The sequence below is a fragment of the Oncorhynchus tshawytscha genome, linkage group LG12, assembly GCF_018296145.1.
Source record: "Oncorhynchus tshawytscha isolate Ot180627B linkage group LG12, Otsh_v2.0, whole genome shotgun sequence".
Lineage (NCBI taxonomy): Eukaryota > Metazoa > Chordata > Actinopteri > Salmoniformes > Salmonidae > Oncorhynchus > Oncorhynchus tshawytscha.
This window is the reverse complement of record NC_056440.1, coordinates 61,533,660-61,548,593: the sequence shown is the minus strand read 5'-3', so window position 1 is coordinate 61,548,593 and position 14,934 is coordinate 61,533,660. Positions and strand designations below refer to the sequence as shown.

The 14,934-nt window shown below is 47.3% G+C and overlaps 1 protein-coding gene across 1 annotated transcript in view; it reads left to right on the top strand.

The window, feature by feature from the left end:
* piezo1 (piezo-type mechanosensitive ion channel component 1) overlaps nt 1-14,934 on the top strand; it is a 74,728-nt gene that overhangs the window by 47,661 nt on the left and 12,133 nt on the right. Inside the window, exons 6-32 of the mRNA XM_042330863.1 lie at nt 2,839-3,037; nt 3,859-4,072; nt 4,946-5,120; nt 5,213-5,317; nt 5,443-5,619; nt 5,826-6,086; nt 6,492-6,597; nt 6,881-7,062; nt 7,433-7,581; nt 7,818-7,976; nt 8,194-8,300; nt 8,489-8,652; nt 8,831-9,007; nt 9,426-9,551; nt 9,858-10,058; nt 10,177-10,381; nt 10,908-11,012; nt 11,214-11,370; nt 11,593-11,836; nt 11,969-12,065; nt 12,211-12,376; nt 12,550-12,639; nt 12,998-13,077; nt 13,291-13,362; nt 14,328-14,428; nt 14,574-14,703; nt 14,816-14,899. Coding sequence (XP_042186797.1) covers nt 2,839-3,037; nt 3,859-4,072; nt 4,946-5,120; nt 5,213-5,317; nt 5,443-5,619; nt 5,826-6,086; nt 6,492-6,597; nt 6,881-7,062; nt 7,433-7,581; nt 7,818-7,976; nt 8,194-8,300; nt 8,489-8,652; nt 8,831-9,007; nt 9,426-9,551; nt 9,858-10,058; nt 10,177-10,381; nt 10,908-11,012; nt 11,214-11,370; nt 11,593-11,836; nt 11,969-12,065; nt 12,211-12,376; nt 12,550-12,639; nt 12,998-13,077; nt 13,291-13,362; nt 14,328-14,428; nt 14,574-14,703; nt 14,816-14,899 — 4,033 coding nt within the window. The remainder of the gene's footprint in view (nt 1-2,838; nt 3,038-3,858; nt 4,073-4,945; nt 5,121-5,212; nt 5,318-5,442; nt 5,620-5,825; nt 6,087-6,491; nt 6,598-6,880; nt 7,063-7,432; nt 7,582-7,817; nt 7,977-8,193; nt 8,301-8,488; nt 8,653-8,830; nt 9,008-9,425; nt 9,552-9,857; nt 10,059-10,176; nt 10,382-10,907; nt 11,013-11,213; nt 11,371-11,592; nt 11,837-11,968; nt 12,066-12,210; nt 12,377-12,549; nt 12,640-12,997; nt 13,078-13,290; nt 13,363-14,327; nt 14,429-14,573; nt 14,704-14,815; nt 14,900-14,934) is intronic.

Below are 14,934 nucleotides of genomic sequence, written 5' to 3'. Positions count from 1 at the left end.
TATCTTAAAGTAATGATGGAGTGTAATTTCTCTTTGCTTATTTGAGCTGTTCTTGCCATAATATGGACTTGGTATTTTACCAAATAGGGCTATCTTCTGGACCCCTACTTTGTCACAACACAACTTATGGGCTCAAATGAATTAAGAAAGAAAGAAATACCACAAATTAACTTTTAAGAATTAAATTCATCTACCTCATGAAGCTGGTTGAGAGAATGCCAAGAGTATGCAAAGCTGTCATCAAGGCGAAGGGTGGCTATTTGAAGAATCTCAAAAATAAAATATATTTTGATTTGTTTAACACTTTTTTGGTTACTACAGGATTCCATATGTTATTTCATAGTTTTGATGTCTTCACTATTATTCAACAATTTGGAAAATGGTAAAAAATAAAGAAAAACCCTTGAATGAGTAGGTGTTCTAAAACTTTTGTCCGGTAGCGTATTTTCTTTGTGTCTTTAAAAAAAATTGTAGCCCTTTTTCATGATATCCAATTGGTAGTTACAGTCCTGTCGCATCGCTGCAACTCCCGTATGGACTCAGGAGAGACTAAGGTCGAGAGCCGTGTGTCCTCTGAAACACAACCCAGCCAAACCGCACTGCTTCTTGACACAACGCCCGCTAAACCCAGAAGCCAGCCTTACCAATGTGTCGGAGGAAACACTGTACACCTGGCAACCTTGACAGCGTGCATTGTGCCCGGCCCGCCACAGGAGTCACTAGTGCGCGATGGGACAGGCCAAACCTTCCCCTAACCCAGAATACGCTGGGCCAATGGCTGGCAGCAGCAGAGCCTGGACTCAAACCAGGCTCTCTAGTGTCACAGCTAGCACTGTGATGCAATGCCTTAGAACACTGCACCACTCGGGAGGCTGGAAAAATCTTTTTCATTTATCTTTTCAAGTGTCTTTCTAACCTTTTTATAGTGTCACATTACCCCAACCTCTTGTGACCTATGAAATAAGTCCTGGTGTCCTGAACTGTAGTCAATGACACAGAATCTTATGGAGCAGATAGATACCATGTTTGAGACTCTTCCCTCTGGTTGGTTGGTTGGTGGGTGGGTGGGTGGGTTTTTGTATTGCATCTGTTCATGACCCTCATGATAATCAATGTCACACATGTACTTAGAGTACAGTACAAACACAAATACACTCTTACACATCAAGGTTAAGAGCAGTGAACAGACAGGATACCAGGTCCAGTGTATTTACGAGGGGAAACACAGTGGAATTAGTTATATGAGCAACAGGACGTGACTACTCAGGCCAAGGGATAACCAGGGTGACAATGTGGCAACAGATGCCACCTGTTGGTGGCACGTTAATGTGCTGTGACAGATGAGATGCTGGGTATATTTGTAAAGCTATAAGTTATAAAAACCCTATCACAGTATTAGTTCACCCAGGCCCGGTGTTTGTGTTATCTCCTTGTGGCTGAGGTGCTGAGCAGGGAGGGATTTGAATGATGCTTTGACCTCAGTATCATGTGACTAATGTCCCGGTTACATCTGACCCTCTGACACACTCCTGTCAGTGATGCAAATACATTTACCACATCATTCAGCATCAGAGGGAAATGACTGCTATGAGTGCTACAGCACCCTTAGGGCATGCTCTTAGCAGTTTGTGGAAGGAACTATGAATGCACCCCCAAAACACACAAACGCGGTCCCCCTCTCGTTCTCTCACGTTGGTACAGTGTGCCAACCTAACACCTGTGATTGACAGGTGGTTTCCTCCACACCCCATTAGATCTTGGTCCCTCCTGATAACCTGGGGTTAGAGTGACAGGATAGCCACTCTGTTGTGCTCAGGGCCACTCTGTCGTCTCGTTTGTGTACTCATCCTCTCAGTGGGAACATTCTCCGTCATGGTAGCAGCCGCCGGTCTAGGTCAAGATGCCTCTGGCCCGCTACTGAGAATAGTGACAAGCACTGCCAAAAAGAAGAAAAGACAGACAGTACATGAGTCACCATGGTAACAACACAGAACCTGGTAAACAGTCTCACTGGTTAGTTTTATAAAACGTCTCATGACACACCTGATTTCTACAGAATCGTCACAAAGGTCACATCATCATTGTGTTTTTGAGGGGTTTGCTTGGCAGGTCTCTCCATAAAATTATATGTTGTAAAATTGAAAACACTTTTATTGAGTATTGCACCATAAAAGCATAACATTGTTATGCCTGGACAGGCATATTACGTTTGTAACTGAGCTCTAAGTTGAGCTGTTTTATCTCAGATTCAACACTCCCTATGCGCTCCCTATGTTATCATTTCTGTAATTCGTGTTTATTATCTTATCCGTGGTGCCAGTTTCTGTGCAAGTCTTTTTCCCTAAGCTGGAACAGACGCTGTATGCTTTCCCTGGCCACTCTGGGACTCTAGTGTGTACAGGATTGTAATGAACTTAGTGCCCGAGTCAGAAAGTGATCTCTATGAGTGTGTAATGTGCCATGTCAGTTTGACCTTTTACAATGTTGACCTACTGTATGCACGTAACTATAGATGACAAGAATAGTATTGCATATCTATGTCTGACGGTTATGCTTTGCGCCAGGTTCTTGTCATGGAAGTTAAGTGCTTTTGATAACGGGGATACAGATGGCATTGGATCTGAGATTTACCGCTCTGTTGACATGGCACTTTATTGAAGTATTTGTTCTCACGTTTTATTGTTCAATTGCTGCTGGCCTTGTGCAATAGGGCTCCCTTGCAAAAGAGACCTCGGTCTCAATGGGACTCTCTGCCTAAATAAAGGTTCAATTTTTAAAAGTATGAATTCCATTTACGAATATCTGTTTACTTTTGGCTCATGCTTTGGTTCTTTCCAGACCGAGGATGAGTCAGAGACAAAGGAGGGTGAAGAGGAGGAAGAGGAGGGAGATGAGGAAGGCATGTCGTCTCCCAGTGACCCCGTGGTTTCTGCAGCAACTCGTGCCAAGCACCTGGCGGCTCGGCTCCGAGCCACAGCCCAGAAGGTCCTGAGGGACCTGGGCCGGATCCTGGCTATCACCCTGCTGGCCCTGGCTGGTGAGAACTGGAGGGAGGAGAGGGTAGAGTGGAGTGGAGTCAAGGGAATAACCTCTGTATTACTGCTTAATTATAAAAGGAAATTAATATACTGGTAATAATTGATTTAAATAAATCATGGAGGCATTAAAGCAGGGATGGGCAACTTTGATGGAGGTGGGGGCCACAAAAATTCTGAACTCATCATGACGGTCCGCAGTTGTAGAGATAATTTTTTTGTTTGTTTTAGAGTTCATTTCGTGCAATTCTACCCATTTTGCCATGGGGCAGAAGAGAAAATGAGCTGTTTTCAGCTAGTTTCCTGCAATTCTACACATTTTCACATAGGGTGGAGAGAAATTTTTGCAGTTTTTAATATGATATCTGAGTGAGACTGACTAACAAAATCAATGCCCGCCCCAGGCTCTAATTCGACCTTGATTACTACATGTTTAGTTAGCTGGCCACTCGACTAACTTACCATTCCAAAACATTTTTGCTGATATGGGCTAATTGAGTGACTAACAGTGACTGACATAACAAGATATAAACAGTTGATGCACAACAAATTGCACCTTTTGTATTCTACCTCGCAACAGTAAGCTGAGACCCTGACTGAGTTCCCCCCCAAAAATGTAATGTATTTACATTTTTAATTTTGGTGGGAAATTTATTGGAGGGCCTTCAAAAGGGGGCCGGCAGTTACCCATCCCTGCATTGAAGTGGGGGGGGGGGAACTGCTTTAAGATGTCCATGTATGATCTGTTGTATATGAGAGACGACATGCAACGTATTGTTGTATTGTGTTGATTAAGTCCCTCGTCTGTATCTCTGTTCCCCAGGCATCACCTTACCCTCGGCCTTCTCTGCAATCTACTTCCTGCTTTTCATCGGCGTGTGCACGTGGTGGGCCTGCCACTTTCCCATCAGCCACCTAGGCTTCAACGTGCTGTGTGTGATGGTGGGCTTTTTCACGGCGGGCCACCTGGTGTGTCTCTACCTGTACCAGTGCCCCATTGCCCAGGGCATCTTCCCCCCTGCCAGCCTGTGGGCCAGGTCAGTGCCCCACCCCACCTCGACCCAAATAAGTCATTCTATTCTGTTTTAGTCATTGTTTTCCATGTCTCTAGTACCTACACAGCTTTACTTCTCACAGGGACTGGCCACAGCCATAGCGATGCTCCTGGTTGGCACACTAGCTCAAGATTGTGATTCAAACATATAGATTCAGAAGTGATTTGTATGCAATGACTCCTTGGCTCACATGGTTCTGATAACCTTAAACATATCATCTTTTTGGGGTTGTGATCTTGTTGAGACAGTTGCAGACTGCACTATTACCTAACAGCAGATGAATGGAAATGAGAAACTTCTCAGTTTTGTGTCATAGTTCTAAGTATCAATGGAGGGAAGGAGGGGGAAGAAGAGGAATGGAGTGAAATGAGAGGGGAGGAGTGGAGGGAGAGTGTGAAAGCTATGTGAGGAAATACTGGCAAGTTGTTTTTGGAATATTACCAAATGGGGTGGGTGTGATGAAGCCGTCCTGTAGCATTCTATCTCGGTGCCTTGGGGTTTTGGCATAGGATGCTAAAGAGAGATAGAGGGAGAGAGATATGTACTGCTGTTATCAAGGCCTCCCAGGTGGAAACACCTGTGATCTTTCCTTCTATCTCTCCTTCTCTATCTTCACCTCTCTACCTCTGGCTCTCAGCCACACTCAGCCATCAACATTAGAAGTCAGTTCCAGCTCACAAATCTAACCAGACATTTCCCCTGCCTTGAAACTATAACCAATGGGTGTCACGGCAGGGTGAACCCAGGGCTAAACTGTGCGTTAAAGTTTGATGCCGTTTCACAGAGAAACCATGTTTCCTCAACTCCATATACAGGCTTCTGTTACATTCCCTCTCCCCTCTTCTCAACCCCCAGACTGTTTGGCCTCAAGGATATCATCAAACCTGGCAACTGCTCCGCCTCCTATGACCTCATCCTTAACACGGAGCATGATTGGCCGGTGTATGTCAACCCCGGGATCCTGCTTCTCCTGTACATCACCGTGGCGACGGTCCTGAAGATCAGCAGCCACCATGGATCGGCTGACAAGGTACTGACATCAGCACTCCGAGGCATGAAACACACCTGTCTGTCTTGATTGACATGTGCTGCTTACTGAATCAGTACTTGCTTATATGACAGGGTGAGGAGGGGGCCCAGCTAGTCAAAGGAACAGAGGCTGGAGGAGGAGAGGTGGAACTGAAGCCCTGGTCCGCTCAGAGACGACCCAGCCAGGGCGACACTGAGGTGGGCATGAGATACCTGATAGCATCCCTGCCCTGCTCCATGCATTCCAATGTACTACTGTCCGCCATTCTCTGACTGTGCGTTGGTGGTGTTATTTATAAAGGTGTGTTGTGTATGTGTTCCAGAACACGCTTCAGTCTATAGAGAGCACAGTAGACGGCGTCACCAATGGCTCCAGTCATCAGGACTTTGGCCCAGGGCTCAGTAGCGCCCCTGATGGACAGCACGGGGACCACCCTCTGCACCTGCTGGGTAGAGTGGTCATGCAGCAGAGCTACGTGTGTGCTCTCATCGCCATGATGGTAACACTGAAATCTTATTCACATTCTAAATGTATCCTCTCTGTGAGCCCTATGGGTACATTAGGCTATGTTCCAATATCCACACTAGAATACCACTAAGAATGCATGGGATATTGGAACCATGCCTTAATTCTGTGACCGCAGTTCTCAGTGAGGGTATGTCATGTCTTTACCTGAACTCCATCTCCCATGATGCCCCTCTGCAGGTGTGGAGCATCACCTACCACAGCTGGCTGACGTTCGTGCTGCTGCTGTGGGCCTGTCTGATCTGGATGCTGCGTGCGAGGCGCCACTTCGCCATGCTGTGCTCTCCCTTCATCCTGCTCTACGTCCTGGCCCTCTGCTTCCTGCAGTACGTCTGGGCCATGGACCTGCAGCCGGAGCTGCCCCGCACCGTGGGCACCATGAGCCTCAGGCAGCTGGGTCTGGACCGAGCCCAGTACCCCTGCCTCCGACTGGGGGCCATGGTGAGGAGAGAGGGGGTAGGGGTGGAGGGGACAGGGTCAGCAGTGGGACAAAGGCGCTGGGAAATGTCAATGAATGCAGCCTGTTAAGTGCCTACAGGAAATTGACAGTGCAGTAGTCTGTATTCTGAAGACTCAAGTGGTGTAGGAAACATGTCCACAAGGTATCATTAAGTGCGTACCTGAAAAGTTCAACCACTCAGCAAATCTTTTATGTGTAAAACATGCCTGTCCCATATGCTGAATAGGCTATTTAACAGTATATGCTCCTGCACTTTCTTAAAGGTGTAGAACCACTTAAAAGTGCGATCCTGCAGTCAATCTCCCTAACAGTGTCAAGACTCCGATGGTGTCTCATCTCTCTCCTCCGCTCCTCTCTCCCTCGGTCTGTTTTGTTGATCCTGTCAGCTGCTGTACACGCTGACGTTCTGGCTGCTCCTGCGCCAGTCAGTGAAGGACAACTTCAGCAGGAAGAAGGGCGGGTCTGCCCCTCTACAGGAGGTCACCACTGGAGGTGAGACACTTCCGATTCACACTCTCTCTACAAAATGAAGTACTTCACGAAAGTTGTGAAGTTCCCAGGTGTGTGCTTTAGTATGGTCTGGCCCAGTAACATTCTCTCCCACTATCTACATTTTACATTTGAGTCATTTAGCAGACGCTCTCATCCAGAGCGACCTTTACAGTAGTGAGAGCATACATTTTCGCACTGACTGCGAATCATGTGCGCCGTGCACTATGGCAGTGTCTTCAGTTTGGTTAGTAACAAGGTGCTCCTTCTCCCTTTGGGTCCACAGAGGGGAGCGGGCAGAACGAGTCGGTTCTGAAGGTTGTGGGCAGACTGGTGATGAGCTGCTATGCCAAGTACTGGATCTACGTGTGTGGAGGCATGTTCATCATGGTCAGCTTCGCTGGCAAGCTGGTGGGCTACAAGATCATCTACATGCTGCTCTTCCTGCTTTGCCTCTGTCTCTACCAGGTAGGTAGGCACCATCAGTCCAGGGGGGTCACACTCTGAAGTCCTTTAAACTATGACCCCCATCATCAACTCCTTGTGATTTCCATATTACAATACTACTTTATTGGTCCAACTGCTACTTCGTACGTGTGTTTTCTGCTTCTGCTCTCAACCTTCCACACAGAAACAAACATTAGTGTAACACAGGGTCAGCTTCAGTGCAGCACACAACAAACTGCTTTTATGCGGCAAATTGCCTCTGGTCGCACTGGGGATAACTCAGTTACCTCGATTTGACCTGTGGTCAAACTGACTGGTCATTGACATGTTAAGGAATGTTGTTGTTGTTCTCCACCCCCACCTTGACTGTCACTGTAACCTATATCGTCAGGTGTACTACTCTCTGTGGAGAAGGCTGCTCAAGGTTTTCTGGTGGCTGGTGGTGGCCTACACCATGCTGGTCCTTATCACCATCTATACCTTCCAGTTTGAGGACTTCCCTGCCTACTGGAAGAACTTCACCGGCTTCACTGAAGAGCAGTACGTTCCTCCCCACCTCACTGTGTGGTCAAGACTAATACACACTTTCTTATTAGGTTTGTCATTATGTTTGATGATGAAGTGGCCTATATTAACATCGATCTGGGTTCATGGATGTGGTTTTTCCAGATGTTCTATGGTGTCCTGATCACTCCCATCTGGGTTTGAGGTGTACAATGAGTATAGTAGAAACCTCTGGAAATTCTAGCGAGTCCTGCTCCTCTGTCTCCCTGCAGGCTGGCTGACATCGGCCTGGAGACCTTTAAGCTGACCGAGCTGTTCACCAGCATCCTGATCCCAGGCTTCTTCCTGCTGGCCTGCATCCTGCAGCTGCACTACTTCCACAAACCCTTTATGAGGATCACAGACCTGGACCACGTCACGCCCATACACAGGTACGCTCCTCTCGGGCTCCTCCCACACAGTATGACTCACTGCCAGACAGAGGATGATCGAGAATATGCTCCTCAAATGCCCACGTAATAGAGTCCATAGTGAATGAGAGTTCAGTCGTGTGCCGTCCATCTCATTTAACATCACTGCCGGACAGAGCCGTTGTCCACCTCTGCAGAAAATAATATCCTATATGATGACATTATTTTGATCCCACAGGAAGAGGAACAGGCACAGACCAGAGGTCCGCCGCTGTGATGATGGGGCTGTGTTTGAGGAGGATGACCTGGTGACGGATCTGGGGGATGACGAATCAGAGGATGATGGTGAGCACAGGTGTTGTTGAGCTTCATGCAGTCTCCGGGCAACCCTTTATACATTGGATTTGTATGGTGCTTCTCTAGGACCCAAAGACCGCTTACAATTGTACAAACAAAAACAGTACAAGGCAAGTGTCTCTTCATATGTGGCGTGTCTATAATGGTGTCTCGCTCTCTTTCTCTCTGCTGTACAGAGATGATGCCCAGTAAGTGGGGTTTGGTGGTGAACAGGCTGGTAGTTCTGTTCAGGAAGTTATCTGACACGCTGACCCAGATCCAAGTGTTAATCTGGAGGGTCCTGGAGCTGCACATCCTCAAGATGGTGGCCTTTTTCGTGGTCTGGGTGGCTCTGGGTGAGGTCAGTAGTCCACAGCCGTCATCTGTTAAAGTCTATTATGCACCTTGTGAATTTGGAAGCAAGCCCTTATCCCCCCCTCTTTTTCTAAACTGCCTCTCTCTTTGTCTGTCTCTCTCGCACTCTCTCTCTATTTCTTTCTGTCTTATTCTCGTTCTTTCTGTCTGTCTGTCTGTCTCAGCCGTCTGTGATGAACCTGGTTCTGGTGGTGCTCTGGGCGTTTGCCATGCCCTACTCCCGCTTCCGTCACATGGCTTGCTGTCTGTCCACCGTCTGGGTCTGCATCATCATCGTCTGCAAGATGCTCTACCAGCTCAGCATCGTCGACCCTGTCGAGTACTCCAACAACTGTACTGTGGTGAGACACCAGTCTGGAAAGACACACAGACAGTGGAGTACAGATGAAAGTGTACAGAGCTATGCTCTCTGTTTATATTGATAGCATTTTCACACTCCTGCTGCCAGCGTTCTGCTGAGTGCACGCTATGCTAGTATTTACCCCTGGTGAGAAGCTAATACCTTGGTGCTAACTACAGGCAGTTTCATGTGCGAATTCTGTTGACGTGTTTAGTCTACCTGCTTTACGGCCATTTAGTGGAGAACAGCCTTTTGTTTATTTTTCTGTGATTTGCAGCGACGTTTGGCTGCAGTTCCTCAGTCTCATATATACTCGCTCTCTCCCTCTCTCTCTCTCTCTCTCTCTCTCCCTTTCTTTCTTTCTTTTTCTTTCTTTCTCTCTCTCGCTCCATCTCCATTTCTCTTTCTTTCCATCATAGCCCTTGGCGAATGAAACCAATCTGAAAGATGCTGAGGTCCTGAACTCCACTCTGTACAGAGAGCCTGTAGACCCAGCCAACTGGTTTGGCTTCAGGAAGGATGCCACCGTGCTGGGCTATAGCAAGGTGAGATCAATGCTCTTCGGGACAGTTTTTTTTACTATGATTATAAGGAAATGTCATTGAGCTATGTTCGTCTTCATGATTCATTTTTTTTATATGTGTACTAGGCAGGGTTGGGGTCGATTTCAATTCAGGAAGAGCACTGAAATTCCAATTCTTCTTTGCTTTTCAATGAGGAACATTTCTTTATTAGAATTTTGTTTACCTTCTAAATTGACTGGAATTGAAATTGAATTGACAACTTTGGTACTAGGTCAAATAACAAGTGTACTGGACCTAGCTCATGCTGTCGTGTTTGTGTCCTTCTAGAACCACCTGCTGGTGCTGATGCTGCTGGTGTTTGAGGCCACAGTGAACCGCCACCAGGACCACCACTACAGGCAGCAGCAGAGGTCCCCTCCCCTCATCCCAGCCATCTTCCCCCAGGCCACCAGAGACACCCTGGACCAGGGCCTGCTGGCCTGCATCAAGTACCTACTCAACTACAGCTTCTACAAGTTTGGCCTGGAGGTAGGCCTCTTGCTGCTGTTTGGAGTTACTATTCAAAAGCATGTTGGTGTATCTCTCGATGCTTTTGGATTCCTCTCATATCTTACCATGTCTTTTTCTGTCCATGTATCATTCCAAGATCTGCTTCATGATGACGGTGAATGTGATTGGCCAGCGGATGAACTTCCTAGTCATAATCCATAGCTGTTGGTTGGTGGCCATCATGGTACGGCGCCGCCGGGCGGCCATCGCTCAGATCTGGCCCAAGTACTGCCTGTTCCTCAGCATCTTCATGATCTACCAGTACATACTGTGTGTGGGCATTCCCCCTGCACTCTGTATAGGTGAGTGGGGTTCATTAATCTCCACGTATCACCATTGTTGCCAGCATCCCAGTAGCTGTACAAGAACATCACCTTCTTTACTTACAGTACCTGACAGTGTATGTCCCTCCCTCTACAGACTACCCCTGGTACCTACAGTACCTGACAGTGTATGTCCCTCCCTCTATAGACTACTCATGGTACCTACAGTACCTGACAGTATATGTCCCTCCCTCTACAGACTACCCCTGGTACCTACAGTACCTGACAGTGTATGTCCCTCCCTCTATAGACTACTCATGGTACCTACAGTACCTGACAGTATATGTCCCTCCCTCTACAGACTACCCCTGGTACTTACAGTACCTGACAGTGTATGTCCCTCCCTCTACAGACTACCCCTGGTACCTACAGTACCTGACAGTGTATGTCCCTCCCTCTATAGACTACCCCTGGTACCTACAGTACCTGACAGTGTATGTCCCTCCCTCTTCAGACTACCCCTGGTACCTACAGTACCTGACAGTGTATGTCCCTCCCTCTATAGACTACCCCTGGCGATGGAACACCCCCATCATAATCAACTCAGCACTCATCAAATGGATCTACCTCCCAGACTTCTACACCATCCCCAACTCTAAGAACCTCATTGGTGAGTCTCCTGTCTCATCTGACCCCTGACCTCAGTGATATTGTGGCCTACTAACGCTACGACCTGTGTTTGTTTGACCTCAAAATATCCTGGTCATAGATGCATAATCTAAAAAATGGTTAAGTAGCAAATTGCTGATGTTCTACTGTAGTGTTCCTCCTGTCTGATGCTGATGGTTGTGTCTGTATCTGGTCCCTCCAGCGGACTTTGTCCTCCTGATGTGTGCCTCTCAGCAGTGGAAGGTGTTTGAGGATGAGAAGAGGGAGGAGTGGATGGTTCTGGCTGGGGAGAACACAGACGACCCTAACCCCATGGATGAGCGACCTTTCAACCCTGCCCCCAACTTCATCAACTGCAGGTACTGTATAACCAGACACCGATAACAACTGACCTAACAGCAGCTATAACCACACTCCTCCTCTTTATACCCTTCAGGCATTATTATGAGGGGTGGGAGTTTTTCCTGACCATGCGACCTGACCAGGAAAAACTCTGCACTAATTATTATACATCCTCAACTACACCTACCAGTATACAGTATCAACATTAACTCTCTTCTCTCTCTCCCCCTCTCCGCCAGGTGTTACCTGGACATGGCCAAGGTGCTGGTGTTCCGTCACATGTTCTGGTTTGTCTTGTCGGTGGTGTTTGTGACGGGGGCCACCAGGATCAGTGTGTTCGGCCTGGGCTACCTGCTGGCCTGCTTCTTCTTTCTGCTCTTCGGCACCAAGCTGCTCAGGAAGCCCTCCCGCACGCGCCTGGTCATGTGGGACTGCCTCATCATCTACAATGTGGCCGTAATCATCTCCAAGAACATGTTGTCTGTGAGTGGCTATGCACCTCGCTGTGGACAACCACATACTGTAACCATACGCCTATACAGGGTGGAAATGAACCTGGTTAGGTGAACTGCTAGGCTTGCGTACATTTTAAGTGAGAGTGTGTGTTGTCCCCAGATCTTGGCCTGTGTGTTTGTGGTGGAGATGCAGAGAGGTTTCTGCTGGGTGATCCAACTCTTCAGTCTGGTCTGCACAGTCAAGGGCTACTATGACCGTGAGTACTCAACACATACAGATGGATACAGTTATTTTATCTCTATGAGTGAACACACGTCACCCTCCAAATTGGCAGGTAAACAATGATATTATAGAATAACCAAAGCGGACTTTGTATGCTTGTGTGTGTGTGTGTTCTACAGCTAAGAGTGTGAGCGATAAGGCGTGTACTCTGCCTGTAGAGGAGGCAGGGATCATCTGGGACAGTATCTGCTTCTTCTTCCTCCTGCTGCAAAGGAGAGTATTCCTCAGCTGCTACTTCCTGCACGTGACAGCCGACCTGCAGGCCTCTGCCCGCCAAGCCTCCCGGTGAGCACTGGTCTCCACAGCACCCCCTGGAGGGCACCCTAAAAGCCATGACATTCCCCTGCAACTGCCACAGAGTTTTGATGGACTCACTCTGATACTGTTTTGCTGTGTGTTCAGTCTGTATGTACTGTATGGAAACATGTTATGTTGACCTGATGTTTTGATTGGGACAGGGGCTTTGAGCTGTTCAGGGCCAGCATTGTGAAGAACATGCGCTTCCACCAGGAAGTAGAGAAGAAGTCCCTCTCACAGCTCAAGAGATCGTGAGTAGCCATAGAAACGACCGCTTTCCATGTTCTCAACACATTGAGCCATTCCTCATGTATCACGCTAAAACAGGCTAATGAGAGAGCCAGCTCTCATAACTAACCAATAGCCAAGAATGTCCACTAGCAAGGCCATTAATCTCCCTCTGAATATGTCTGATGAATGTGACAGCAGATGAACGATCTCTGGAAAACACATGTCCAAAACCAAGATTGTAGTGTGGTCAAGTGCCATATATGACCGCTTAATTATATACAAGTAATGTAGAAAAACTGAGAGAGGAACGAGAGAGAGAGGGTAAAGTAGTCAGTGCTCGTCATGATGACATCAGACTACGTCTGCCCTTCCCCTCAGGATGGAACGGATCCGCTCCAAACAGGAGAAGTGCAAAGAGGGCCATCGGAAGTTGGACACCAAGGCGGATCCGGCATCAGGTACTCAACTTCATTACTCTGTACTAATCCAGCAGGCATGAAATGAGCTTTGGTTTGGACTTGTGCTCTCGCTGTCATGAATCATCCTATTAACCGTTAATCAATTTTTTGGAAGAAATTCAACAACCCACCGCTACAGATTATGGTTTGAGGGTGGTTGTGTTGTGTGTTTGCTGTTTGGTAAAGCCTGAGGCCCTTCATCTCACCCCACAGAGCCACAGAGGGAAAAGAGAAGCCACAAGCGTGGCAAGAAGTGGCAAGAGCCCTGGCTGGACCATGCTAAAGGTTTGCTCCATAGCCCACCACTATATAGCCCTGTGTCTGTGTATATGTCAGTGCCAGACTGACTCTCTCCACATCCCTCCATCTCCACAGTATCTGACCCCGCATTTATCTCACACCAAGTTCTTAAGTGGATGTGTTTGTGCATGTGTTTGTGCATGCAGCTGCTTGTCGTGTGCCTGTATGTGCATGTTCCGGGTGTGTCTATGAGCATCCATGTATATAATATTGCATATGTTTATGTGACTGTACACTCTCTATCCTCTGTAATGCAACTGTGTCTGAGAGACTTCTTCTGGAAGATCATGCAGTCAGTTAGAATCACGTCATTACTCGAGGCTGGGATGTGTCCCAAGATGCCCTTAGCTCAAATAAAATACCTTCCATCTGTCTGCCTCAGGAGGCCCGGAAATTAGATTTGTCTGGGATCTTTGATATTGAAATAGGAGTATTTTTCTCCTGCGGTGAGCGGCATCTGCATCTGATGTCTTCTGTCAGTGATGAGCCGGCCTGCACTGTTTACATGCACAGTTTGAAATCTGGAAGAGTTTGCCTTAGGACAAAACCAATCAGAGTTTGTCACAGTTTATTAGCAGACCTATAGTGTTTCATAATGGAATAGGTCTTACACATGGGGGTAGTACACATATTTCTCTATACTCTTCGAATTGCAGCTGCAGACCAGTAGAGGATTGTAATCTCCCGGTCTATTTGGCCTGTCTTTTCCCACATCTGTTTTCAGTATTTCCTTCCTCAGACAGAACGGCATTGTCCAATGCTGCTAGTCAGTTTCCTTAGTTTCAGTTTTGTTTGAAAATCAGGCACTAAACGCTCCTGGGTTTGAAGTGGTCTTGGTGTATATGAGTTATGACTAGGTGTACTACCGGAGAATGCATTATTCACTACCCATGGTCTGTCCTGTCCCCGTGTATTGATATCATCTGGATGGTTTCTGTTTACCTCTGCAGTGTTGCATTCTGGGGATTACTACTTGTTTGAGTCAGACAGTGAGGAGGAAGAAGAACTATTTTCAGAAGAAAAAAAGCCTCAGAAACAGACTGCCTTTCAGGTGAGTTCACCTTAGACAGTAAACACAGCCTCTGCCACCACAGCATTGTGACAGTGTTAAATTGCACTGAAATGTGCAAAAACAACAATATTACTCAAGATACTCCAAAGCTTGCTTTTCACAATGCAGTATTGTGCCCTCACAGCTGGCGTACCGGGCGTGGGTGACCAGCGCCAAGGCAACACTGAGGGAACGCCAGGAGAGACAGAAAGAACAGAGGAGGCTGGAAAGAGAGGAGAGACGGCAGAGGGAACAGGACAGCTCTCCAGCATCAGGTCAGAGATCACACACACACACACACACACACACACACACACACACACACACACACACACACACACACACACATACACAGTGTTTAACTTTTTGTTGTTTTTTCTGTTGCAGGTCATGAAGGTAGTCTTGAATTTGAAGAAAGTATCTCACACGAAGAGATAGACGACAATGACGAACTTGAAGGAGAGGGCTCAGGTATTTTGGGGGTTTATTTCATATTTTGCCCACTA